The sequence below is a fragment of the Globicephala melas genome, chromosome 16 (assembly GCF_963455315.2).
Source record: "Globicephala melas chromosome 16, mGloMel1.2, whole genome shotgun sequence".
Taxonomy (NCBI): Eukaryota; Metazoa; Chordata; class Mammalia; order Artiodactyla; family Delphinidae; genus Globicephala; species Globicephala melas.
Window position 1 is genome coordinate 25,250,071 of NC_083329.1, and position 27,316 is coordinate 25,277,386.

Below are 27,316 nucleotides of genomic sequence, written 5' to 3' on the forward strand. Positions count from 1 at the left end.
CAATCAGCCTCAAGTTTCCAAAAGTTTATAATTGTAGGAAGATTTATATAGATATTTACATAGGGTATCTGCAAACCTTACTAGTGATATCAGGTGTATCTTCCTAAAGAAAGCCAGATTACAGTAGAATGTTAGGAGGAATGTTCATTCATCTGTCTCTAGGCTATTTCTACTGTTTAATGGGGGAAAGAAAGAACACAAAACATGTTTTTTTTAAAAAGTACATTTTTTTTTTTTTTTTTTTTTTGCGGTACGCGGGCCTCTCACTGCTGTGGCCTCTCCTGTTGCGGAGCACAGGCTCCGGACGCGCAAGGCCCAGCGGCCATGGCTCACGGGCCTAGCCGCTCCGCGGCATGTGGGATCTTCCCGGACCGGGGCACGAACCCGTGTTCCCTACATCGGCAGGCGGACTCTCAACCACTGTGCCACCAGGGAAGCCCTAAAAAAGTACATCTTTTTATTGCTTACCTCTCTTACCAAAAAGCTTAAATTCAATAGTAAAAAAAAAAAAAAAACAACTTTATCATGTTGTTTATGATAAATAAATATCATATCTTTTCCAGTTCTTATGTACATATAATTTTTATGTAGTTATAATTGCTGTGTACATATTTAAAATTTTGCGGTTCCGCACATTTTGGGGATGTCCATGTGTCTAGAGAATTCATCTACTTTTCATTTGCGGAAACTCTGTAACATGCTTTTATGCCCAGTAGTCAACAATGCCGGGCATACAGGCTCTCAGTAAATTTTTGTTGAATGAATGTAATATTTTGAGCTGCTTAGACATCTCGGAACACAAAATGTTAAATATCACAAGGCATATGTTAAATGACATGTGAGCAGTAAAGGCCATCAATGCAAAGGCACGTGAGCCAGGAGGCAGCATCACATATGTTTAAGGACCTGGGTTTTGGAGTCTGGGTTTGAGACCTGGCTTTGCCACTTAGCATCCATGCACCCTTAGAGAACTCAACCGTAGAGAGCTTCACTCAGTTTCTCTCACCATGAAAACGGGGAAAATAGAACAAATTTCAAATTTCACAGAGTTGTGTGAGGTGAATGGGATAATTCCATTGAAGCAATACAGGCACGCATTAAATTCTCTATAAATGTTAGCTGTTATTACTGTTTTCTTTTCATTCAAAGTGGAGAGATTACTGTAGGTTGGCGGGATCAGGGAAAACATCATAGAGGAGGTGACACTTGAGAGTAGGGAGAGGATGCAAAAGTGGGCATATTGAGGGTTTACTGAATGGATTGTTCTCACTAAAGCAAAGGGTTTGGTAGAGCAATACTATGAGATAAAACTGGAGAGGGAGGACTTCCCTGGTGGCGCAGTGGTTAAGAACCCGCCTGCCAGTGCAGGGGACACGGGTTTGATCCCTGGTCCGGGAAGATCCCACATGCCGCAGAGCAACTAAGCCCGTGCGCCACAACTGCTGAGCCTGCACTCTAGAACTCGTGAGCCACAACTACTGAGCCCGCACTGTAGAGCCTGCAAGCCACAACTACTGAAGCCTGCACGCCTAGAGCCCATGCTCTGCAACAAGAGAAGCCTCCGCAGTGAGAAGCCCATGCACCTCGCCGGAACTAGAGAAAGCCAGCATGCAGCAACAAAGACCCAACACAGCCAAAAATAAATAAATAAATAAATTGATTAATAAAAAAAAACCTGGAGAGAGAAATTCTAGTAAACTGTTTCCAAGATATGCTACATGGGTTTCTTGCAGATAGAACAGAATTAATGAAGTAAGACAGCTCGTATTTATGAGTAGCTGATGTTTGTTTCGTTTTTTAAGTTCAGACCTGAAAAATTATTTGCTTTAAGGAAATTGATAGCAAATTGTTATGCAGTGCTAAGGTCCTTGTTATTTGACACAGTAAATCCTTTTTTTTAAAATAATTTTTTTAAAGCATTAAAAAAATGAGTTATTTTATCTATTTTTGGTTGCGTTGGGTCTTTGTTGCCGCGCGCCGACTGGGCTTTCTCTAGTTGCGGCAAGCGGGGGCTACTCTTCGTTGCGGTTCGTGGGCTTCTCATTGCAGTAGCTTCTCTTTTTTGAGGAGCACTGGCTCTAGGTGCGTGGGCTTCGGTGGTTGCGGTGCATGGGCTCAGTAGTTGTGGCTCGCGGGCTCTAGAGCGCAGGCTCAGTAGTTGCAGCTCACGGGCTTAGTTGCTCTGCGGCATGAGGGATCTTCCCGGACCAGGGCTCGAACCCATGTCCCCTGCATTGGCAGGCGGATTCTTAACCACTGCACCACCAGGGAAGCCACACAGTAAATCTTATATGACTTCTTACCATTTGAAATTTGTGTTCTATGATTGGTTACCAAGGTTTGCAGTGGCTGTTTTTTCTTTTCCTTTCTGTGGAAAACAACTTTAGCAGCAACTCCCACCCCCACCCCACCCCCCACCAAATAGCAAAATTGCCAGCAGAACAGCAAAATAGCCCCCCTTTTAGGTGGAATACATACTCCAAAGGATTAAATTGCCTTGGAGAGTGTTGAACTATTTGTTCCTATCTTTTGTGTGTTTCTTTTGGTTGGGAAGCATTATCAGGAGTGTGAGATGAAAAAGCCTGCTGTGTCAGGATCTCCTTGGAAAGAGAAGACTGAAATCTGGTGCCTGAAGTTTAATGGCTAAAAATACGTGTGTGTGTATGTATATATAAATATATATACATATATATTTATATACATATAGAATATACATCTCAGTAAATTTGTTGGGTACAGTAGGCCCGTCGTATCCGGAGGCAGAGCAGGGGAAAAAAACAGAGGGGCGACTGTAGTGCTCCATGTTATGTAAGGAGCTTGAGCATCCGGGGATTTTGCTATCTGTGATTGGGGGGGTGTCCTGGCACCAACCCCCACGGATACAGAGTGACCGCTGTATTAGTATTTCTGTTTCCAATGTCCAGTGGAGTATATGTTTTTTAATGCTCCTTGGTTCAGTTTAATGTGGTTTCTTTAATGTTTTAATTTAAATTTATTCAAAAATATGAAATATTTCAAAATACAGGAAATAATGTAATGATCATCTTAATTATAGACCATCATATTTATTTTGTGGTTTTTTTACCCATTTTCTAATTGTGTAGTCTCTCTTTTCAATTGACTATATTTTTCAAAGGGATAAAATTACAGATACAGTTGAGGCCTGTATGAATCCTTGCTGATCCTATTACCCTCTCTTTCCCTATCATGAATTGAGTAATTATCATTTCCATTATGTTTATATACTTTTACTAATATGTATATATCCCTGAAAGTGCATATACTTTTGTTTAATGTATTATGCACATGATTCTGCAACTTGGTTTTTTATTCAACATTGTTTTTATTTTTTTTGAAGATATGATTTTATGATAAAGCACTGGTGAAAGAAGCTCAAATGAAGATTTTTTTGGGGGGAGGTGGGCAGTGTTTAACTTCTTGCCCATCCTGTGTTTCCAAGTCTGTCCCAATGTTGGGGCTATTCTTTCTTTTTTTAATTTATTTTATTGATGTAACATTGATTTGATTTATAACATTATATAAGTTTCACAAGTACAGTGTTTTATTTCTACTTCTGTATACCCTTTGCTCACCACCAAAAATGTAGTGTCCGTCCATCACCATACAGTTGCTCCCCTTTACCTATTTTGCCCTCCCCCTCCCACTTCCCCTGTGGCTCACTACTACTCTGTTCTATGTTTTTGTTTGGTTTGGTTTGTTTATTTATTGTTTGTTTATTAGTTTTTTATATTCCACATGAGTGAAATCATGTGGTATTTGTCTTTCTTCATCTGACTTATTTCACTTAGCATGATATCCTTAACGTCCATCAGTGTAGTTGCAAATGGCAAGATTTCATCTTTTTATGGCCGAGTAGTATTCTATTGTGTGTGTATGTATATATACCCCACATCTTTTCATCCACTGATGGGCACTAGGTTGTTTCCAATCTTGGCTATTGTAAATAATGCCGGGATGAACATAGGGGTGCATGTATCTTTTTTCAGATTAGTGTTTTCATATTCTTTGGATAAATACCCAGAAGTGGGATAGCTGGATCATATTAATTTTTTGAGGAGTGTCCATACTATCTTCCATAGTGGCTGCACCAATTTACGTTCCCACCAACAGTGTATGAGGGTTCCCTTCTCTCCACATCCTCACCAACACTTGTTATTTCTTGTTTTTTTGATAGTAGCCTTCCTATCAGGTGAGAGGTGATATCTCTTTGTGGTTTTAATTTGCATTTCCCTAATAATTAGTGATGTTATTTAACATTGTTTTTGCTACATATCCATGTTGGTAGATATATCTTTAGTTCATTCATTTTAATTTCTCTATAATATTGCATTATATGAATAAGCCAGTTTGTTTATGAATATTTAGGGGTTTCTGCCTTTTTTGCTATTAGTAACAGTGCTGTAATAAACATTCTTGGATGTTTCATCTTGTTTACATGTGTGAGAATTCTAAGCCTAGGGAATTCTTAGGTGGTAGGATATGAGGATCTTCACCTTTATTAAATAAAGCTGAATTATTTTCCAAAATACTAAACACAAAACACCCATCAGCAGGTTGTGAGAGTTCCTTTTTTACCATATCCTTACAAACATTGATATTGCCAGACTCTTAAATTTTAAAATCAAATTAAATTTCATTTTAATTTGTTTTTCCATTTATTGTAAGGATTTATTCCATTTGCATCCATTTATTGTAAGGTTTTGTTTTCTATAAATTGCTTCATTCTTTTTCTGTTGGCTCATTTTCTTTTCCATCATTAGTTTGCAGCTCTCTTTATCTCTATACTAATCCTCTCTCAGTTATGATGTTGCAAAAATCTTCTCAGTGGTTGCTCTTTACTTTTTGTTGTGCATAAGTTTTACATTTTTATTCCAACTTTTTATTTGAAAAATTTCAGTCCTACAGAAAAGTGCAGTGATAGTTCAATGAATACACTTACATCTTTCACCTGGATTCACCAACTGTTAACATTTTGCCATATTTACTTTTTATTTCATATATACATTTTTTTCCTAAACCATTTAAAAGTAATTTGCAGACATCGTGGCACTTCATCTCTTAAAAGATATACTTAAACAAGGATGTCCTACAAAACTACAGTATAATTATCACATTTAATATGAATGCAGTATTATTATCTAATATACAGTGCATATTAAAAATTTCTCAATTGTCCCAGTAATGACCTTTATACTTAATCTCCAACCCCACCCCTGGTCCAGGATCATGAGTTGCATTTAGTTGCCATGTCCCTTTAGTTACTTTTAATCGACAACAGGTCCCCAGACTTTTGTTTGTTTTCATAGTATTGATATATTTGAAGAGTCCAGGTCAGTTGTTTTGTACAATGTCCTTCAATTTGGATTTGTCTGATCATTTCCTTAGATGTTTAAATTCAGACTAAATGTTTTTGGCAGGAAGAAGCTTTAAATTTTAACATAGATTTGTCTATCTTTTCCTTTATGGTTTGTGTTGTCTTTTATCCAAGAAAACCTTCCCTCCCTTGATGTCATAGGGCTCTTCGTCTCTGTTTTCTTCTAAAAGTTGTATGGTTTTGCTTTTTTTTATATTTAGGCTTATAAATGCTGTTTATTTTTTCTGCTTAGTGTACCTTTAATGTGGTGTTCAATTAGCATTTGTGTTACACATTCTTTTTCTACCATTGTGTTTGTCATAAAATTACTCTGTAAATTCATAAAGACTGGATGGCTTTTGTTATGCACTAAATTGTGAAAATTCTGAGTTATCTGATCATGCTAAAGGTGTAGAGCTGAAATATTCTGTGTGAAAATTGTAAAAATAAAGATATATTTGTAAGAATTTAAGCATGGTATGCTGTAAATAAGACCAAGATGAAACATCAGGATCTTTCACAAATCTGAAATCAGTAAATGCCATATTTTTAACCTTGGATTATTGACTTTTGCAGTAGGTTTGATGAGATAATCCTATGTGGAACTAAGCTTTTGGGAAGGAAAGAAACCTACAGATAGTAGATTAAGATTAGATTTAGGATACTTACATTGACATGAAAAAATGTGTGAAATTGTATAACCTTTGCCACATAATTGACACTCTGAAGTTTTGACTCTGAAAGTAGAAACCTATTATAACATTCCTCCAAACATAATGTACTACATTGTGCAGAGGCCCCTACATTGTGTAGAGGCCGCAAGTAGTAAACACTGTGGGCTCTAGTATAATAAATAAAAATTTATTACGCACTGTGTCAGCCGCTGTTCTTAGCACCTTGCGCTTATTAATGCATTAAATCCTTGTTCCAACTCTGACCGTTTTGGAGTTGAAGAAACTGAAGTGATTGTATAATTTGCTCAAACATAGAGCTAAATTAGTGTCGGAGCCAGGTTTTGAACCCAGACAGAATGGCTCCAGAATCTGCACTCTTCACTACAAGTATAATTCTGTGATCCTGGTCAAATTATTTAACTTCTCTATGCCGTTTTCTTCTTTGTACAATTAAGATAATTGTACCTAATTCATATGGTTGTTGTGAGAAGTTAATTAGATAAAATATGTATAGAGTTTAGAATAATACATGAAAACAAGTGAGCACTCAATAAATGTTAGCCATTATTATGTTAGCATTACTAAGGCATTGAACTTATGCGTATCTCTGAATTTTTACCAAATAAGTGAAGTATGCCATAAATATTGTATATATATAAAAAAGTAGAAATACCATGGTGATTATTTCTGCCTTTCTGGTTTTTATCTCTTTATTATTTTGAAAGAGGAAAGATAACAGCTAAAACAAAATTGAATGGTGAACCAGGAGCTCATTGGTAAGAGAATGAGTTCTTTTTGAAATAAAGCAGAATTTTTTATCTGCTTTTTAAAAGAGTATTCAAGAATGATTACCAAAGGTGCAAAGTGTTATATATTAGCTGAATGTAAAAACTTTTCAGCTTTGTTACCTTTATGCTTTTGAAATTATAGTTTAATTATAATTAATTAATTATAGCTTAGTTAATTATAGCAATGTTTTGAAGAAATAAAAGTCATATTGTGGTCCCACTTTATCTGCAGTTTCACTTTCCACAGTTTCAGTTGCCTGCAGTCAACCATAGTCTGAAAATATTAAATGGAAAATTCCAGAAATAAACCATTCATAAGTTTTAGACTGTGTGCTCTTCTGAGTAGTGTGATGAAATCGTGCACCATCCTGCCTGGGATCCACAATCACTGACATCCTCATGGCTCAGTAATCCAGGATCGCCCAAAGCTGCTGATCCTCCTGTGACATATCGTCAGAAGGTCAATAGTAGCCTAACACTGTATCACAGTGCCTGTGCCATTCACCTTACTGCATCTCATTACGTAGGCAATTTATCATCTCACATCATCACAAGAAGGATGAGTACAGTAGCATAAGATATTTCGAGAGAGAGAGACCACATTCATATAACTTTTGTTACAGCATATTGTTGGAATTGTTTTATTATTAGTTATTGTTGTTAATGTGCTTCTTATGTGCCTAATTTGTAAATTAAACTTTATCATGTGTATGTATGTATGTATAGGGAAAAATACAGTTTATATAGCATTCTGTACTACCCACAGTTTCGGGCATCCACTGGAGATCTGTACTACATATTCTCAAGCCCAGTCATTTAAAATGTTTTCTTTACATACTCTTTTGTTCCTTTTTGTCAACAACCATGTTATTGTTGAAGGTCTGGTATTACTCAAAACATTCAGTTGGAAGCAACCTTCATGCAGATGTAGAACAAATATTGCATTCTGTGTGATATGGCAGAGGTAATGGAATTCTAGGAGTAGCAGCAGTAAAGTGTTCAGGATAACATAAAATTCGGGTCTTTTTTGTATATTTTTGGAACTTTAGGAACGTATGCAATAAATTTACATTTTCTAGTTACAGTTTCAAACTAGAGATTGGAGCATGTTGTTGCTTGAAGAGGAAAAACAAATTGTCCAGGCAACAGGTATTACATTTCTTATTTGACAAGATCTCTTCTCAGCTTTGTTATTTTCTATCAGAGAACAAGGAACCTTTTGTTCCAAGGCCTGGTGTCGAAATGTTAGCAAAATACTACATTAATCAAGCTAAGAATCTTATTCGTTTTCTGAACCAAGAGTACGATTTCATGAAGATTCATTTAGAGCATTAAAAAGAACTTGTGTAATATTCTTGCATTTTCAGGCTTATACAGAACTTAGCTTTTGGAAAGCAAAGCGCTCCAAGTGTAGAGATTTAGGAGTTTATTTCTGCCTGTATATATCAAGTCTGTAGTTCAAGGAACTGGGGATACAGCAGCGAACAAAACAAGTCTCACCCTCATGAAACTTACATTTTAGAGAAAAGGACTTGATAGTACCAAACTGTCAAATACATTATGTCTGGAAGTGCAAATGTGCAAAAAAGAAAAACAAAATGGGGTGAGAGGATAGCAAGTGATATGTGTGGATAGGTAAGTGCGATTTTATTAGTTGGAATTTGTTAGCCATCTGTATCACTTGGTGTGTAAACTATGAATGTTGGTCTTTTACACAAATGTATAGTATAACTTGGGGCAAATGATATAAAGAACTCTGAATGAAAATAATGAAATGAAAAATGAACAAAAAACTGTTCCTCATAAACTAAAAGATAGGAGTTAATGAAACATTTAACACAATTTATATGTAACACACTTTTAGGAGTCTTACTTTTTGGGAAAAATTAATATTCCTCCATTTTAAAATATTTTATGTGATTATTTTCCTTCATGTATTTTATGATTAGAAGGAACAAAGGTTACAAGAATACTTTCAAAGCTAAATTTTATTTCAAAGTGCTGTTCTTTGAGTTAGGGGTGACCCTATTAACTACAGATACTGTGACTTAGGTTTTCAGCAGTATTGTTAGACAAATTAATCTAAATTTAGATCTGACTTCCCTTGTTTTCCAGGGAATGTATTTGTAAGTAAATTGGTTTGTGGTCTTGTTACAGAGGGGACCCTTGATGGCAACATAATGATATAACCATCTAATTTACCTCTGTATTTTCTTGGTTTTACTTGCTCATCTGTCAAGGATTAGGATTATCAGGGGCTATGCGTAATGATACCAGGCATACAGATAGACGATACAGCTTTAACTTTTCTCTTCCCATAAAGTAAACTAGTTTAATATGACTAGTGTCATATGCAAGTAAAGTTGTATTTATGAAAATAAAATAAATTTCAGCTGGTGAGAAAATTCAAAAAAGCCATTCAAAATTATCCTTTCCACTCAAGTCTCAGAGCAGTGTTCATTGTTCTTAGAATGACAGTGGTTGATTATAAAACTTATAAATTCCTAGTTTTGTATTTCAAACACAAGATAAATTCCAGTGAAGTTTAGTAAAACACTGAGTGTTCATATTTACTTAACTGTTATCATTACCCTATTATCTATAGTGACACACTAATCCCATTGAAAGATGAATATTTGGTTCAAACTGCCATGTGTGTAAAACACTTTGCCTGATGGACCTGTGCTACATACTGTGTTTAAGTGCTACTTACTTCTTTCTAAGTGAGCTACTGACATGACCTGAAAGAGACGTTAAAACGGCCTTGCTAACCAGGCTGCAGATTGCTCACCAGGCTTACTCTGCAGTTTCAGTTACTCTTTGCTTCCTGTTTTCAGAAGTTACCTGAAGCTTTTGGGGCAGCTGGTTTCCCTTTCTTTGGGGGAGGATGATGTTAGTGGTGAAGGGAACTATGTATGTTTTGCCTATGAAATATTTTTAAAGTGTGAAACTAAAATATTTTAAATGCCTGAGAGTTCATTTCAGTTGTTACTCTCCAGATACAACTACTTTGCAGGCTGGATATTTTATATTGAAACAAAGGACTGTTTCAATATAAACTGTACCACTATTGCTTGGAAGGAATTAAAATTTGAGCTTTTTATTCAGCATTAGTCACTGCTGTACCTTACTGAAAAAACTACTCTTAAGCTTGACACTGTAAACAGGTGACAAATAAAATGTTTACCTACTTATTGGAACATTTTTTTTTTTTTGCCAGATGATAATGTCTATAATTTTACTGTCACTGTAAAAAATAAACATTAGATAGACTGACTCTGTGAATAGAGTCCAAAAGTCTGTCATAGTAATGCTAACATGTGTTAGATAAGATCATAGGAAAACCAAATAAGGAACTTTTTGAAGATGATGATTTAAGAAAATCTCACCCCTGTACCTTCACATAACTTATATAGACTTCATGGCAAATTTTATTTCATATTAGTGATAATATGGTTATTTAATCATTTATGTTTACATTTTTAGCAGAATAAAATCTTGTGTTATCTTTGCTGAGACTCTGTAACTTGAATTTTTAAAATAAAATGTATTCTGTTTAGTTCATGAATGATCCAAGAAAGTGCTTTGAATTTTTCCTACAAATAATTTGAAGAAAGTAATACAAAAAGAAGTTAAAATATATGGGGGAAATCTTTTTTTTAGTGTAATTACTATCTCTAATTTGTAAGGAAAGAGGGAAAGAAAAGCCTGACTTTTAAAAAACAGTTTTATTGAGGTATAAATACATACAACAAACTATATATTTAGAAGGTACAATAAGTTTGACATATGTACATAACCATGAAACAGTCACCATAATTGAGGTAATGAACATATCACACCCCAAAGTTTCCTTGGGCCCCTCCCCACCTCACGCCTCCACTCTGGGCAACCGCTGATCTGCTTTCTGTCACGGTAGCTTAGTTGACATTTTCTAGAATTTTATGTAAACAAAATCATGTAGTGTGCACTCATTTTTTTGTCTTCTTTCACTCAGCATAATTTTGAGATTTATTCTTGTTGTATATCAATAGTTCATTCCTTTTTATTGCATAATCATATTCCATTGTATGGATATGACACAACATGTATCCATTCACCTGTTCATAGACATTTGGGTTGTTTTCAGTTTCTGACTATGACACACAAAGCTGTTCTGAATATTCATGTGCAAGTCTTTATATGGATATATGCTTTCATTTCTCTTGGACAATTACTTGGGAGTAGAAAGATTGGGACATAGAGTAGATGTTACGTTTAACTTTTAAAGAAATGGTGGGAGTTCCCTGGTGGCCTAATGGTTAGGATTCCGGGCTTTAACTTCATGGGTCTGGTTGAATCCCTGGTCAGGAAACTGAGATCCTGCAAGACCAGCAGCGCATTAAAAAAAAACAAAACCGAAATGGCAAATTGTTTTCCAAAGTGCTTGTACCATTTTTATATTCTCACCAGCAGTGTATTGGAGTTCTAGTTGCTCTTTATCCTCATCAAATTTGGCATGGTCAGTCTTTTTTTTTTTTTTTTTTGGCTGCACCTCACGGCACACGGGATCTTAGTTCTTCGGTCAGACTTTTTAATTTTAAATATTCTAATAGGCATGTAGTAGAATCTCATTATGGTTGTAATTTGCATTTCCCTGCTGATAAATGATGTTGAGTATCATTTCATGTGTTTATTTGCCATCTATATATCTTTTTTGATGAAGTGTCTACTCAAACACTTTGCCCATATTTTAACAATTGGATTCTTTGTCTTGTGTTTTGAGAGTTCGTATATGTTCTGGATACATGTTGTTTTATCAGACGTGTGATTTGCAAATATTTTCCCCCAGACTGTAGCTTATCTCCTCCGCTTTTCCTCCCAAAGAGTGATAGAAAACATTTTAATGGAAACATAATGTGAAAATACAATTTTGTTTTGTTTATATTCCTCTGTTAGCCATGAAAAGGGACAAGTTGAGTATACAAACAAGGTTGAAGAGACAATATTTAAACTTCCTAAGGGAGTAAAATATTTTAAATGTTTTTACATCACTCGTATACCATAATGTGCAAAACCATATAAACCATAATGTGCAAAACAGATTAACATGACTTGTAATGCCAACCTAGTAGTAAGTTGATTTATTGTTTTATCTATCATCCCCTCACTTTACTGAGGTCTCTGAACAAATATTGTTTCCTTATAGATACCTTCCAAGGTTTTCCTACAATATTATCATTGTCATTCTTTATCTCTTCACCTTATTTGTTTTACCTATACCATATACCACTTATCACTACCTGACACAGTGTGTTTGGTTACTGTCTTACTCCTCCACTAAGATGTAGGCTCCATGAGGTTGAGAATTTGTCTCTTCTGTTGTCGCTTGTTTTTTCCTCCTCTTATTGGTGTCTTCTGAAGAGCAGAAGTTTTAAATTTTGATGGAATCTAATTTATCAAGTTTTTTCTTTTATCCATTGTGCTTTAGGTTTTGGAACTAGGAAATTTTGACTAACCCAAAGCTCACAAAGACTTTCTCTTATGTTTTCTCCTAGAAGTTTTATAGTCTTAGATTTTACATTTAGGCCTACAGTGCATTTTGAATAAATTTTTGTATATGCTGAGAGGTGCCTGATGGTACTGGCTAGGATAGAACCTCCAGTACAATTTTGAGTAGAAGTGGTGAGACTGTACATCTCTTTTTTCCTGATTTTAGGGGGAAAATATTCAGTCTTTCACCTTTTTAGTATGATGTTACCTGTAGGTTTTTGGTAGATGCACTTTATCATACTAAGGAAGTTACCTTTATAAGTAGTTTGCTGAGAGTTTTTATCAGGAAAGCATGTCGAATTTTGTCTTATACTTTTTCTATATCTATTGAGATGATCATACAGTTTTTCTTCTTCCTTTTTTTTTTTTTTTAAGTCAGCTAATACGTTGACTGATTTTAGCATGTTTAATCATCTCTGCATTCCTGGGATTGACTCCACTTGGTTGTATTATTCTTTTAAAATATTGTTGGATTTGATTTTTATTTCTATGTGATCAGTAATAATTTCCCTGCTTTCATCTGATTCTAGTTACTTGCATCTTATCTCAGTTTCCTAGTCATTGTAGTTAAGGTTTGTCAATTTTGTTGGTCATTTCAAAGAATGAACGTTTGGTTTCATTGATTCTGTGTTTATTTATTCTCTATTTTATTTATTTCTTCCCTAATTGTTGTTATTACCTTCCTTCTGCTGGGCTTGGGCTTAGTTTGTTCATCTTTTTCTTGCCATTCTAGTTCCTCCAGGTATAAAGTTAGGTTATTGATTTGAGATGTTTCTTCTTTTTTAATGAAGGCATTTACAGCTGTAAATTTTCCTCTGAGTACATACGGCCTTCCCTGTATCTCATAAGTTTTTGGTGTTTTGTGTTTTTGTTTTCTTTTGTCTCTTAACTATTTTCTGGTTTTCCTTGTGATTTCTTACTTGACCCTGTTGGTTGTTAAAGAGTGTGTTGATTAACTTCCACATATTCGTGAATTTTGTAGTTTTCCTTATCTTATTGACTTCTAGCTTTATTCCATTATGATAGAAGAAGATACTTTGTATGATTTCAATTTTTTAAACATTAATAAATTTATTTATTTATTTTTGGCTGCATTGGGTCTTCGTTGCTGCGCGTGGGCTTTCTCTAGTTGCAGAGAGCAGGGGCTACTCTTCGTTGCAGCGCGCAGGCTTCTCATTACGGTGGCTTCTCTTGTTGTGCAGCACGGGCTCTAGGTGCGCAGGCTTCAGTAGTTGTGGCATGCGGGCTCAGTAGTTGTGGCTTGTGGGCTCTAGAGTGCAGGCTCAGTAGTTGTGGCACATGGGCTTAGTTGCTCCACGGCATGTGGGATCTTCCCAGACCAGGGCTCGAACCCATGTCCCCTGCATTGGCAGGTGGATTCTTAACCACTGCGCCACCAGGGAAGTCCCTAAACATTTATTAAGACTTACTTTATGGTTGAACATATGGTCTATCCTGGGTAATGTTCCATGTGCACTTGAGAAGAATGTATATTCTGTTGTTGGGTGGAGTGGTCTATATGTGTCTCCTAGGTTTAGTTAGTTTATACTTGTTCAAGACCTCTATATCATTATCAATATTAGTTTTAATAAATGTATTTATTTATTATTTTGGGCTGTGCTGGGTCTTTGTTGCTGTGTGCAGGCTTCTCACTGTGGTGGCCTCTCCTGGTGCAGAGTACGGGCTCCAGGCACACAGGCTTCAGTAGTTGTGGATCGTGGGCTCCAGAGCACAGGCTCAGTAGCTGTGGCCCACGGGCTCAGCTGCTCCGCGGCATGTGGGATCTTCCTGGACCAGGGCTCAAACCCGCGTCCCCTGCATTGGCAGGCAGATTCTCAACCACTGCACCACCAGGGAAGTCCCGGATCATGTCTTTTTAATCCTTTCTGTGAAACTTTGCCTTCAAAGTAATTACTAATGAGGAAGGACTTATTTTTGCCATTTTGCTATTTGTTTTCTGAATGACTTAAACCCTTTTTGTTCCTCCATTATTGCCGCCTTTTGTGTTTAGTTGATGTTTTTAGTGAACTGTTTTGATTCCATTCTCACAAATTTTATTTTATTTTATTTTAATTTTTTTCTGGGGTGGTACGCGGGCCTCTCACTGTTGTGGCCTCTCCCGTTGCGGAGCACAGGCTCCGGACGCACAGGCTCAGCGGCCATGGCTCACGGGCCTAGCCACTCTGCGGCATGTGGGATCTTCCCGGAATGGGGCATGAACCCGCGTCCCCTGCATCGGCAGGTGGACTCTCAACCATTGCGCCACCAGGGAAGCCCACAAATTTTATTTGTAATTAAAGAAAATTTTTTTTGGCTGTGTTGGGTTTTCGTTGCTGTGCAGGGGCTTTCTCTAGTTGTGGCGAGAGGGGGCTACTCTTCATTGTGGTGCGCAGGCTTCTCATTGCTGTGGCTTCTCTTGTTGTGGAGCACAGACTCCAGGAGCATGGGCTTCAGTAGTTCTGGTGTGCGGGCTCAGTAGTTGTGGCTTGTGGGTTCTAGAGCACAGGCTCAGTAGTTGTGGCACATGGGCTTAGTTGCTCCTTGGCATGTGGGCTCTTCCCGGACCGGGGTTCGAGCCCATGTCCCCTCCATTGGCAGGTGGATTCTTAAACACTGTGCACCAGGGAAAGTCCTCACAAATTTTAATAATGTTGTATTTTCATTTTGAGTCAGTTCAAAATAATTTCTAATTTCTCCTTTGATTTCTTCTTTGACCCTTGGGTTATATAGAAGTGTGTTCATTTATTTGCAGATATTTGGGGATTTTCCAGGTATCTTTCTGTATTTATTGCTAATTTAATTTCATTGTGGCCAGTGAACATACTTTGTAAGACTTGATTCTTTTTCAATTTCAATTTATTGAGACTTGTTTTATGGCCCAGAACATGATCTATTTTGGTAAATGTTCCATGTGCACTTGAAAAGAATGTGTATTCTGTGGTTGTTGGGTGGACTGTTTTATGAATGTCAGTTAGGTCAAGTTGGATGATAATGTTGGTCAAGTCTTTTCTATCCTTAACAGACATCTTGTCCACTTGTTCTATCAGTTAGTGAAATATTACTGAAATCTCCAGCTATAATTGTGGTTTTGTCACTTCCTCCTTGCAGTTCTACAAGTTTTTGCTTAATGTATTTTGAAGCTCTGTTATTAGATGTACATAAGCATTTATGATTATTATGTCTTCTTGATAAATTGACCTGTTTATCATTAAGAAATGGGCTTCCTTAAACCTGGTAATATTCTTTGATCTAAAGTATACTTTGTCTAATGTTAATGTAACCATGCCAACTTAATAAAAAAATTTTTTTATTAGAGTATAGTTGATTTATAGTGTTGTGTCGGTTTCTGATGTATAGCAAAATGATTGTTTTATATATATATAAATATATATATTTTTTCTTTTTCATCTTTTCAATTTTGGTTTATTATGGGATATTGAATATAGTTCCCTGTGCTATACAGTAGGACCTTGTTGTTTACCTATTTTATATATAGTAGTTTATATCTGCTAATCCCAAACTTCTAAGTTATTCTGCCCCCATCCCCTTTCCGGTAACCTCAAGTTTGTTTTCTATGTCTGTGAGTCTGTTTCTGTTTGTATCATATTTGTATCATATTTTAGATTCCACATATTAGTGATATCATATGGTGTTTGTCTTTCTCTTTCTGACTTACTTCATTTAGTATGATAATCTCCAGGTCCATCCATGTTGCTGCACATGGCATTATTTCATTTTTTTATGGCTAGTATCCTATTGTGTATATATATGCAACATTTTCTTTATCTAGTCATCTGTCAATGGACATTTACATTGCTTCCTTGTCTTAGCTGTTGTAAATAGTGCTGCTATGAACATTGAGGTGCATGTATCTTTTTGAATTACAGTTTTCTCTGGATATATGCCCAGGAGTGGGATTGCTGGATCATATGGCAACTCTATTTTTAGTTTTCTGGTTTTTTTTTAAACCTCAGGATGGAGGACAGACTTTATTTATTTATTTATTAACTTATGTGAACCACTTTATTTATTTTTTGGCCACACCGTGTGACATGCATGATCCTAGCTCTCCGACAGGGAATTGAACCTGTGCCCTTGTCATTGAAAGCGTGGAGTCCCAACCACTGGACCACCAGGGAATTCCCTATTTTTCGTGTTGTTGGGTTTTTTAAATATAAATTTATTTATTTATTTTTGGCTGCATTGGGTCTTTGTTGCTGCACCCAGGCTTTCTGTTGTTGCAGCGAGTGGGGGCTACTCTTCGTTGCAGTGCGCAGGCTTCTCACTGCGGTGGCTTGTTTTTGTTGCAGAGCACGGGCTCTAGGTGCGTGGGCTTCAGTAGTTGTGGCACGTGGGCTCAGTAGCGTGGCTCATGGACTCTAGAGCGCAGGCTCAGTACTTGTGGCGCATGGGATCAGTTGATCCGTGGCATGTGGGATCTTCCCGGACTAGGGCTCGAACCCATGTCCCTGCATTGGCAGGCGGATTCTTAACCACTGTGTCACCAGGGAAGTCCTAGATTTAGTTTTTCTAAGGAACCTCCATACTGTTTTCCATACTGGTTGCACCAGTTTACATTCCCACCAACAGTGTATGAGGGTTCCCTTTTTTCCACACCCTCTCCAGTATTTGTTATTTGTTGACTTCTAAATGATGGCCATTCTGACCGGTGTGAGGTGATACCTCATTGTAGTTTTGATTTGCATTTTTCTAATAATTAGCGATGTTGAGCATCTTTTCATGTGCCTATCGACCATCTGTATGTTTTCTTTGAAGAAATGTCTGTTTAGGTCTTCCACCTATATTTTGATTGGGTTATTTTTGTTGTTGTTATTGAGTTGTATGAGCTGCTTATATACTTTGGAAATTAAGGCCTTGTTGGTTGCGTCATTTGCAAATATTTTCTCCCAGTCTGTAGGTTGTCTTTTCATTTTATGATTTCCTTTGCTTTTCAAAAGCTTATAAGTTTGATTGGGTCCCACTTGTTTATTTTTGCTTTTATTTTTATTGCCTTCGAGACTGACCTAAGAAAACATTGGTACAATTTATGTCAGAGAATGTTTTGCCTATGTTCTTTTCTGGGAGCTTTGTGGTGTCATGTCTTATATTTAGGTCCTACAGCTTTTTTTTGTTTGTTTTTTTGATTGGGGTAGATATTTAAACTTAATGTAATTTTAAAAATATGGTTGAGTAAAATTCTACCACCTTGCTATTTTTTTGTTTGCTTTGTTTCCCGTTTCTCTTTTTACCTCATGTTTTGGGTTGATTATTTCTTGTTTCCATTTTATCTCTTTTGTTGCCTTATTAGCTATAACTTTGTTACTGTGGTGATTGCTTTAAGGTGTATAGTATGCATCTTTACCTTATCACAGTCTGCTTTCAAGTGGTACACTACTTCATGTGTACTATAGGAGCCTTAAAGTAGTATACTTCTGTTCTCTTCTTACACACCTTTGGGTTATTACTGTCACATAATTTTAGTTCTATATATGTTAAAACTTAACAATATATTACTGTTACTTTTGCTTCCAACAGTTATCTTTTAGAAAGACTTAATAGTAGGGAAAAATCTTTTATAGTTACCCATTCCTTTGTGTGGATTGAGTTCCATCTGGTATTGTTTTCCTCTTACCTGAAGGACTTCGTTTAAAATTTCTTTTAGAGTCTGCTGGTGATGAATTCTTTCAGCTTTTGTACATCTGAAGAAGTCTTTATTTCTGAAAGATGTTTTTGTCAGGGAAAGAATTCTAGGTTGACACTTATTTTCTTTCAGTTCTTTAAAGGTGTTTCTCCACTTTTCTCTGGCTTCACTGCTTCAGATGAGGAATTTGTTTTTTTCTTCTCTATATGATGTCTTCTTTCTTTAGCTGCTTCTTTAATATTTTCTCTTTATCACTCCTTTTAAGTAATTTGATTTTGATGTGCCTTGGTGTAGTTTTCTTGTTTTGTGTGCTTGGGGTTTACTGAGTTTTCTTGGACCTGTAGATTTATAATTTTCATTAAGTTTGGAAAATTTCCCCCACTATTTCTTTGTTTTTTTTTTTGTTCCCCCCCCCTCCACTATTTCTTTAAATAATTTTTCTGTCTTCTCACTTTCTCTTTTCTTTTGTGGACTCCAATTATGCATATATTAGAAATCAGAATACACTTGAAACTGTTGCACAGGTCACTGATCTAATTTGGATAGTTTCTATTGCTATGTCTTCAAGTTACTAATGTTTTCTTTAAAGTCTAATCTGTCATTAATCTATTCAGTGTTATTTCTCATCTCAGATTGTAGTTGTCACTTCTAGATGTTTGAGTTGGGTCTTTTAAAAAGTTGTCACTTCTAGATGTTTGAGTTGGGTCTTTTAAAAAGATTCTGTACTTAACATTCTCAGTCTTCTAGTTTTTTGAACATATGAAATACATTCAATTATCAATTATATATTGAATGATATATTATTTGAATTGCATATTATATATTGAATTTTGTCCAGTTATAATAACTTAGTGTCTTTGAGTATTCTATCATCTGTGTCATTTGTGGGTTTGCCTCAGTTGATTTTTTTAAAAAGATTTATTCATTATTTATTTTATTTATTTTTGGCTGCATCAGGTCTTAGTTGAGGCACCAGGGATCTTCATTGAGATATGCGGGATCTTTCATTGAGGTGTGCGGGCTCTTCGTTGTGGTGCACAGGCTTCTCTAGTTGTGGCACGCAGTCTCCAGGGCGCGTGGGCTCTGTAGTTTGTGGCACGTGGGCTGTAGTTGAGGCGTGCCTGCTCAGTAGTTGTGGCACGTGGGCTTAGTTGCCCCATGACATGTGGGATTGTAATTCCCTGACCAGGGATCAAAACCGTGTCCCCTGCATTGCAAGGTGTATTCTTTACCATTGGACCACCAGGTAAGTTCCTGCTTCAGTTGATTTTTCTCCTCGTTATGTATCATAGTTTCCTTTTCCTTGGAATGCTGCTAATTTTTTAATTTTATTCCTAGATAATTTATTCTTTTTGTTGCAGTGGTAAATGGGAGTGTTTCCTTAATTTCTCTTTCAGATTTTTCATCATTAGTGTATAGGAATGCAAGAGCTTTCTGTGCATTAATTTTGTATGCTGCAACTTTACCGAATTCATTGATTAGCTCTAGTAGTTTTCTGGTGGCATCTTTAGGATTCTCTATGTATAGTATCATGTCATCTGCACGCAGTGACAGTTTTACTTCTTTTCCAGTTCGTATTCCTTTTATTTCTTTTTCTTCTCTGATCGCCGTGGCTAGGACTTCCAAAACTATGTTGAATAATAGTGACGGGAGTGGACATCCTTGTCTTGTTCCTGATCTTAGAGGAAATGCTTTCAGTTTTTCACCATGGAGAATGATGTTTGCTATGGGTTTGTTGTATATGGCCTTTATTATGTTGAGGTAGTTTCCCTCTATGCCCACTTTCTGGAGAGTTTTTATCATAAATGGTGTTGAATTTTGTCAAAAGCTTTTTCTGCACCTATTGAGATGATCGTATGGTTTTTATTCTTCAGTTTGTTAATATGGTGTATCACATTGATTGATTTGCATATATTGAAGAATCCTTGCATCCCTGGGATAAATCCCACTTGATCATGGTGTATGATCCTTTTAGTGTGTTGTTGGATTCTGTTCCCTAGTATTTTGTTGAGGATTTTTGCATGTATATTCGTCAGTGATATTGGTGTGTAATTTTCTTTTTTTGTAGTATCTTTGTCTGGTTCTGGTATCAGGGTGATGGTGACCTCATAGAATGAGTTTCGGAGTGTTCCTTCCTCCACAATTTTTGGAAGAGTTTGAGAAGGATGGGTGTTAGCTCTTCTCTAAGTGTTTGATAGAATTCACCTGTGAAGCCATCTGGTCCTGGACTTTTGTTTGTTGGAAGATTTTTAATCACAGTTTCAATTTCATTACTTGTGATTGGTCTGTTCATATTTTCTATTTCTTCCTGGTTCAGTCTTGGAAGGTTATACCTTTCTAAGAATTTGTCCATTTCTTCTAGGTTGTCCATTTTATTGGCATAGAGTTGCTTGTAGTAGTCTCTTAGGATGCTTTGTATTTCTTCGGTGTCTGTTGTAACTTCTCCTTTTTCATTACTAATTTTATTGATTTGAGTCCTCTCCCTCTTTTTCTTGATGAGTCTGGCTAATGGTTTATCAATTTTGTTTATCTTCTCAAAGAACCAGCTTTTAGTTTTATTGATCTTTGCTATTGTTTTCTTTGTTTCTGTTTCATTTATTTCTGCTCTGATCTTTATGATTTCTTTCCTTCTAGTAACTTTGGGTTTTGTTTGTTCTTCTTTCTCTAGTTCCTTTAGGTGTAAGGTTAGATTGTTTGAGATGTTTGTTGTTTCTTAAGGTAGGCTTGTATAGCTATAAACTTCCCTCTTAAAACTGCTTTTGCTGCATCCCATAGGTTTTGGATCATCATGTTTTCATTGTCATTTGTCTCTAGGTATTTTCTGATTTCCTCTTTGATTTCTTCAGTGATCTCTTGGTTATTTAGTAACGTATTGTTTAGTCTCCATGTGTTTGTGTTTTTTACCTTTTTTTCTCTGTAATTGATTTCTAATCCCATAGCGTTGTGGTCAGAAAAGTGCTTGATATGATTTCAATTTTCTTAAATTTACTGAGGCTTGATTTGTGACCCAAGATGTGATGTATCCTGGAGAATGTTCCATGCTCACTTGAGAAGAAAGTGTAATCTGCTGTTTTTGGATGGAATGTCCTATAAATATCAATTCAATCTATTGGTCTATTGTGTCATTTAAAGCTTGTGTTTCCTTATTAATTTTCTGTTTGGATGATCTGTCCATTGCTGTAAATGAGGTGTTAAAGTCCTCCAGTATTATTGTGTTACTGTCGATTTCCTCCTTTGCAGCTGTGAGCAGTTGCCTTATGTATTGAGGTGTTTCTATGTTGGGTGCATATATATTTATAATTGTTATATCTTCTTCTTGGATTGATCCCTTGATCATTATGTAGTATCCTTCCTTGTCTGTTGTAACATTCTTTATTTTAAAGTATATTTTATCTGATATGAGTATTGCTACTGCAGCTTTCTTTTGATTTCCATTTGCATGGTATATCTTTTTCCATCCCCTCACTTTCAGTCTGTATGTGTCCCTAGGTCTGAAGTGGGTCTCTTGTAGACAGCATATGTATGGATCTTGTTTTTGTATCCATTTAGCGAGCCTGTGTCTTTTGGTTGGAGCATTTAATCCATTCACATTTAAGGTAATTATCGATATGTATATTCCTGTTAACATTTTCTTAATTGTTTTGGGTTTGTGTTTGTAGGTCCTTTTCTTCTCTTGTGTTTCCTACTTAGAGAAGTTCCTTTAGCATTTGTTGTAGAGCTGGTTTGGTAATGCTGAATTCTCTTAGCTTTTGCTTGTCTGTAAAGCTTTTGATTTCTCCATTGAATCTGAATGAGATCCTTGAAGGGTAGAGTAATCTTGGTTGTAGCTTCTTCCCTTCCATGACTTTAAATATGTCATGCCATTCTCTTCTGGCTTGTAGAGTTTCTGCTGAGAAATCAGCTGTTAACCTTATGGGAGTTCCCTTGTATGTTATTTGTGGTTTTTCCCTTGCTGCTTTCAATAATTTTTCTTGTCTTTAATTTTTTCCAATTTGGGCTCCAGGCGTGCGGGCTTCACTAGCTGTGGCATGCGAGCTCAGTAGTTGTGGCTCACAGGCTCTAGAGCGCAGGCTCAATAGTTGTAGCACATGGGCTTAGTTGCTTTGTGGCATGTGGGATCTTCCCAGACCAGGGCTCAAACCCGTGTTCCCTGTAGTGGCAGGCAGATTCTTAACCATTGCGCCACCAGGGAAGTCCCTTTTTTTTTTTAATTTTTTTTATTTATGGCCGTGTTGAATCTTCGTTGCTGTGCATGGGCTTTCTCTAGTTGCGTCGAGTGGGGGCTACTCTTCGTTGCGGTGTGCGGGCTTCTCATTGTGGTGGCTTCTCTTCTTGTGGAGCACGGGCTCCAGGCGTGTAGGCTTCGGTAGTCGTGACACACCGGCTCAGTAGTTGTGGCTTGCGGGCTCTAGAGTGCAGGCTCAGTAGTTGTGACACACGAGCTTAGTTGGTCCGCAGCATGTGGGATCTTCCCAGACCAGGGATCTAACCCGCTTCCCCTGTATTGGCGGGCCAATTCTTAACCACTGTGCCACCAGGGAATCCCTCCTTAACTTCTTAAAAATAAAAAGAGGTAGACTTTTGTGAATACTATTAGAGGTTTTTTAAAAGTTGGAGTTCACTGAAGGCCTTAACAGTAAATAAACAAAATTTATTTCTTACACTTTACTATATGGACTATAATTGCAGTAGAGCTCAAGTTAACGTTTTTCTTTAATAGCATGACTATTCTGATTTAATTCGTCATAGAGTACAAATTTCATTTCTGAGTCTTATTTAAACTTATGTAAGATATAGTCCTGGTCCTTCCCTCAACCTCCACTCCTCCCCCCACCGAAAACCATTGAAGTTCCATTATAATTCTTTACTTTTCAAAATTTCACACTTTTTTGGTCCACAAAGTAGTCTGGATTTGCCACATTAATTTTTTAAAATTAAAAAACCCCATAGCGTATCTAGATTCAGTTATAGTAGCCTAGCAAATAACTTGTCTTAAGTTATGTGGGGTCCTAGTTCCGCTACGAGGGATCGCATCTGTGCCCCCTGCAGTGGAAGCACGGAGTCTTAACCATTGGACTGCCAGGGAAGTCCCTTAACTAGAGTCTTTTGCAAGTACCAGTACTTTTGTTATCTAAACAGTGTTTGGAAATCTTGATTATTTCAGAAACATTACAGACCTAAATATGTATCCAAAAGAATTGAAAACTGGTACTCAAGTAAATACATTGTTCATACATGTTTATAGCAGTACTATTCACAGTAGCCAAAAGGTGGAAATAGTCCAAATGTCTGTCAGCGGATGAAGAGATAAACAAATTGTGGTACATGCACACAGTGGAATATTTATTATTCAGCCATAGAAAGGAAGGAAGTATCTGAAACATGGTAGAACATGGATGAAACTAGAAAACATGCTAAATGAAAGAAGCCAGATACAAAAACTCACATTCTATATGATTCTATTTATATGAAATATCCAGAATAGATAAACTCGAAGAGGCAGAAGTGGGGTCGGGGTGGCCGTGGGGTGGGGAGAATGGGGAGAAACTGCTTAATGGGTAAAGGGTTTTACTTTGGAGTGACAGAAGTATTTTGGAACTAGATAGAGGTGGTGGTTGCACTATATTATGAACATACTAAATGCCATTGACTTACTTTAAAATGGTTTGTTTTCTTATGTGAATTTCACCTCAGTAAATTATTATTTTAAAAAGCTACAAAGATAGCTTACTTTAAAATTGCCATAATGTGATAAACAATGTTAGCATTTTCAAAATTGGAAATAAGTTAGAATGCAGATGTTTTTACAAACATTGGTATTTTAATAAAATGTGAATAAACTTCTTAACTCTAAAAGGTTATTTTTCATCCTTATTTAAAGCTGCAGATGAAAACTGCAAAAATAGAAGTGAAACCTGTAACAGTGCCTATAGTAAAAATACAGTAAAGACACCTGCTCACCTCGTTTTAGATGTTTATTCTAATGAGATGAAATGTTTTAGTTTATTTCTTCTTCTAGTTCAGTCTGTAATACTAGCTGCAAGATAATTTGTCATTGAAAAATATAAAAGCATAATATAATTAGAAGTCAAATACGCATACATATTTGTACTACCATTGATTGAGTTTAGTATGTTTATCAGAATTAAAAAGTTGCTTACTTTACATATTTTGAACATACATTAACTGAAAATTATATATTTTCACATGTCTGTGGTCTCAGCCCCTTTTCTAGAATCTAGGATTAAAGTAAATTGTTACTGGCAATCATGCTTAATTATTTGAAAGTGTTATATATGATCTTTCTGGATAGAAATTACTATATGAAATTATTTTCCTAAATTTACATAGTTTAGAAGTGTTAGTTTAATTTTTCAGTATATTTCCACATTCAATATATTTAAATAGTTGTATCAGACAATTTGCAAGATAGAGTTTTACTAATTTAAAAAAAAATCTGATTTCAATATACAGATGTTAATCTACTAAATTACTGATTTTCTTTTCTAGAATTGAGAGCATACAAATAAAATAAAATGACAACTTCCTGGAGTGATCGGTTACAAAATGCAGCAGATATGCCTGCTAACATGGATAAACATTTCCTGAAAAAGTATCGACGAGAAGCTTATCATCGGTAAGTATTTTGTCTATTTAATCCTCAAAACAGCTCTATAAAGTGGGCGTATAATATCTTCATTTTACACATGATGAAATTAACGTGCAGAGTGGTTAGGCAATTTACCCTAGATCACATAGCTGGTTCATGGTTCAAACCCAGTCCAAAGTCCAGAATTTTATTGCCAGAATTTTACAACCACACTGTTGGTGCTTTTTAAAAAAAAATTCTTACTGCTTCTTATATCTACTAAAACAAGTCCTTAAGAGCAGAAAGTCTTCAGCTGCTAGAAAATTGTGCCTTAGTTATTAATCAGTTTGTTTTTTTCTGTTTTTTTTGTTTTAAAATGAGATATATTTTTAATTTATCACAATGTCAAAGATTCAAAAGGTTAGGTATTAGTATAGATATGGGGAAACAGGCACTATCTTTTTTTTTTAATTTTTGAATTTCATTTTATTTTTTTATACAGCAGGTTCTTATGAGTTATCCATTTTATACATATTAGTGTGTATATGTCAATCCCTATCTCCCAATTCATCACCCCCCCCTCCTCTTTCCCCCCTTGGTGTCCATACATTTGTTCTCTACATCTGTGTCTCAGTTTCTGCCCTGCAAACCGGTTCATCTGTACCATTTTTCTAGGTTCCACATATATGCGTTAATATACGATATTTGTTTTTCTCTTTCTGACTTAATTCACTCTGTATGACAGACTCTAGATCCATCCACGTCTCTACAAATGACACAGTTTTGTTCCTTTTTATGGCTGAGTAATGTTCCATTGTATATATGTACCACATCTTCTTTATCCATTCATCTTTCGATGGGCATTTAGGTTGCTTCCATGTCCTGGCTATTGTAAATAGTGCTGCAGTGAACATTGGGGTACATGTGTCTTTTTGGATTATGGTTTTCTCATGGTATATGCCCAGTAGTGGGATTGCTGGGTCATATGGTAATTCTATTTTTAGTTTTTTAAGGAACCTCCATACTGTTCTCCATAGTGGCTGTATCAATTTACATTCACACCAACAGTGCAAGAGGGTTCCCTTTTCTCCACACCCTCTCTAGCATTTGTTGTTTGTAGATTTTCTGATAGTGCTTATTCTAACTGGTGTGAGGTGATACCTCATTGTAGTTTTGATTTGCATTTCTCTAATAATTAGTGATGTTGAGTAGCTTTTCATGTGCTTCTTGACCATCTGTATGTCTTCTTTGGAAAATGTTCAGGTCTTGTGCCCATTTTTGGATTGGGTTGTTTGTTTGTTTAATATTGAGCTGCATGAGCTGTTTATATATTTTAGAGATTAATCTTTTGTCCATTGATTCGTTTGCAAATATTTTCTCCCGTTCTGAGGGTTGTCTTTTTGTCTTGTTTGTAGTTTCTTTTGTTGTGCTAAAGCTTTTAAGTTTCACTAGGTCCCATTTGTTTATTTTTGTTTTTATTTTCATTACTCTAGGAGGTGGATCATAAAAGATCTTATTGTGATTTATGTCAAAGGGTGTTCTTCCTTTGTTTTCCTCTAAGAGTTTTATAGTGTCCGGTCTTATATTTAGGTCTCTAATCCATTTTGAGTTTATTTTTGTGTATGGTGTTAGGGAGTATTCTAATTTCATTCTTTTACATGTAGCTGTCCAGTTCTCCCAGCCACCACTTATTGAAGAGACTGTCTTTTCTCCATTGTATATCCTGGCCTCCTTTGTCATAGACTAGTTGACCATAGGTGCATGGGTTTATCTCTGGGCTTTCTATCCTGTTCCATTGATCTATATTTCTGCTTTTGTGCTAGGACCATATTGTCTTGATTACTGTGGCTTTGTAGTGTAGTCTGAAGTCAGGGAGTCTGATTCCTCCAGATTCATGTTTTTCCCTCAAGACTGCTTTGGTTATTTGGGGTCTTTTGTGTCTACATACAAATTTTAAGATTTTTTGTTATAGTTCTGTAAAAAATGCCATTGGTAATTTGATAGGGATTGCATTGAATCTGTAGATTGCTTTGGGTAGTATAGTAATTTTCACAATATTGATTCTTCCAATCCAAGAACATGGTATATCTCTCCATCTGTTGGTATCATCTTTAATTTCTTTCATCAGTGTCTTATAGTTTTCTGCATACAGGTCTTTTGTCTCCTTAGGTAGGTTTATTCCTAGGTATTGTATTCTTTTGGTTGCAATGGTAAATGGGAGTGTTTCCTTAATTTCTCCTTCAGATTTTTCATCATTAGTGTATAGGAATGCAAGAGCTTTCTGTGCATTAATTTTGTATGCTGCAACTTTACCGAATTCATTGATTAGCTCTAGTAGTTTTCTGGTGGCATCTTTAGGATTCTCTATGTATAGTATCATGTCATCTGCACGCAGTGACAGTTTTACTTCTTTTCCAGTTCGTATTCCTTTTATTTCTTTTTCTTCTCTGATCGCCGTGGCTAGGACTTCCAAAACTATGTTGAATAATAGTGACGGGAGTGGACATCCTTGTCTTGTTCCTGATCTTAGAGGAAATGCTTTCAGTTTTTCACCATGGAGAATGATGTTTGCTATGGGTTTGTTGTATATGGCCTTTATTATGTTGAGGTAGTTTCCCTCTATGCCCACTTTCTGGAGAGTTTTTATCATAAATGGTGTTGAATTTTGTCAAAAGCTTTTTCTGCACCTATTGAGATGATCGTATGGTTTTTATTCTT

General features: G+C 36.1%; 1 protein-coding gene across 4 annotated transcripts in view; it reads left to right on the forward strand.

Moving 5' to 3' along the window:
* NT5C2 (5'-nucleotidase, cytosolic II) overlaps positions 1-27,316 on the forward strand; it is a 151,286-nt gene that overhangs the window by 49,537 nt on the left and 74,433 nt on the right. For all 4 annotated transcript variants that reach the window (XM_070043913.1, XM_060286581.1, XM_070043912.1 and 1 more), the window contains one exon: positions 24,520-24,646. In XM_070043913.1, coding sequence (XP_069900014.1) covers positions 24,546-24,646 — 101 coding nt within the window. In that variant the 5' untranslated portion in view covers positions 24,520-24,545. The remainder of the gene's footprint in view (positions 1-24,519; positions 24,647-27,316) is intronic.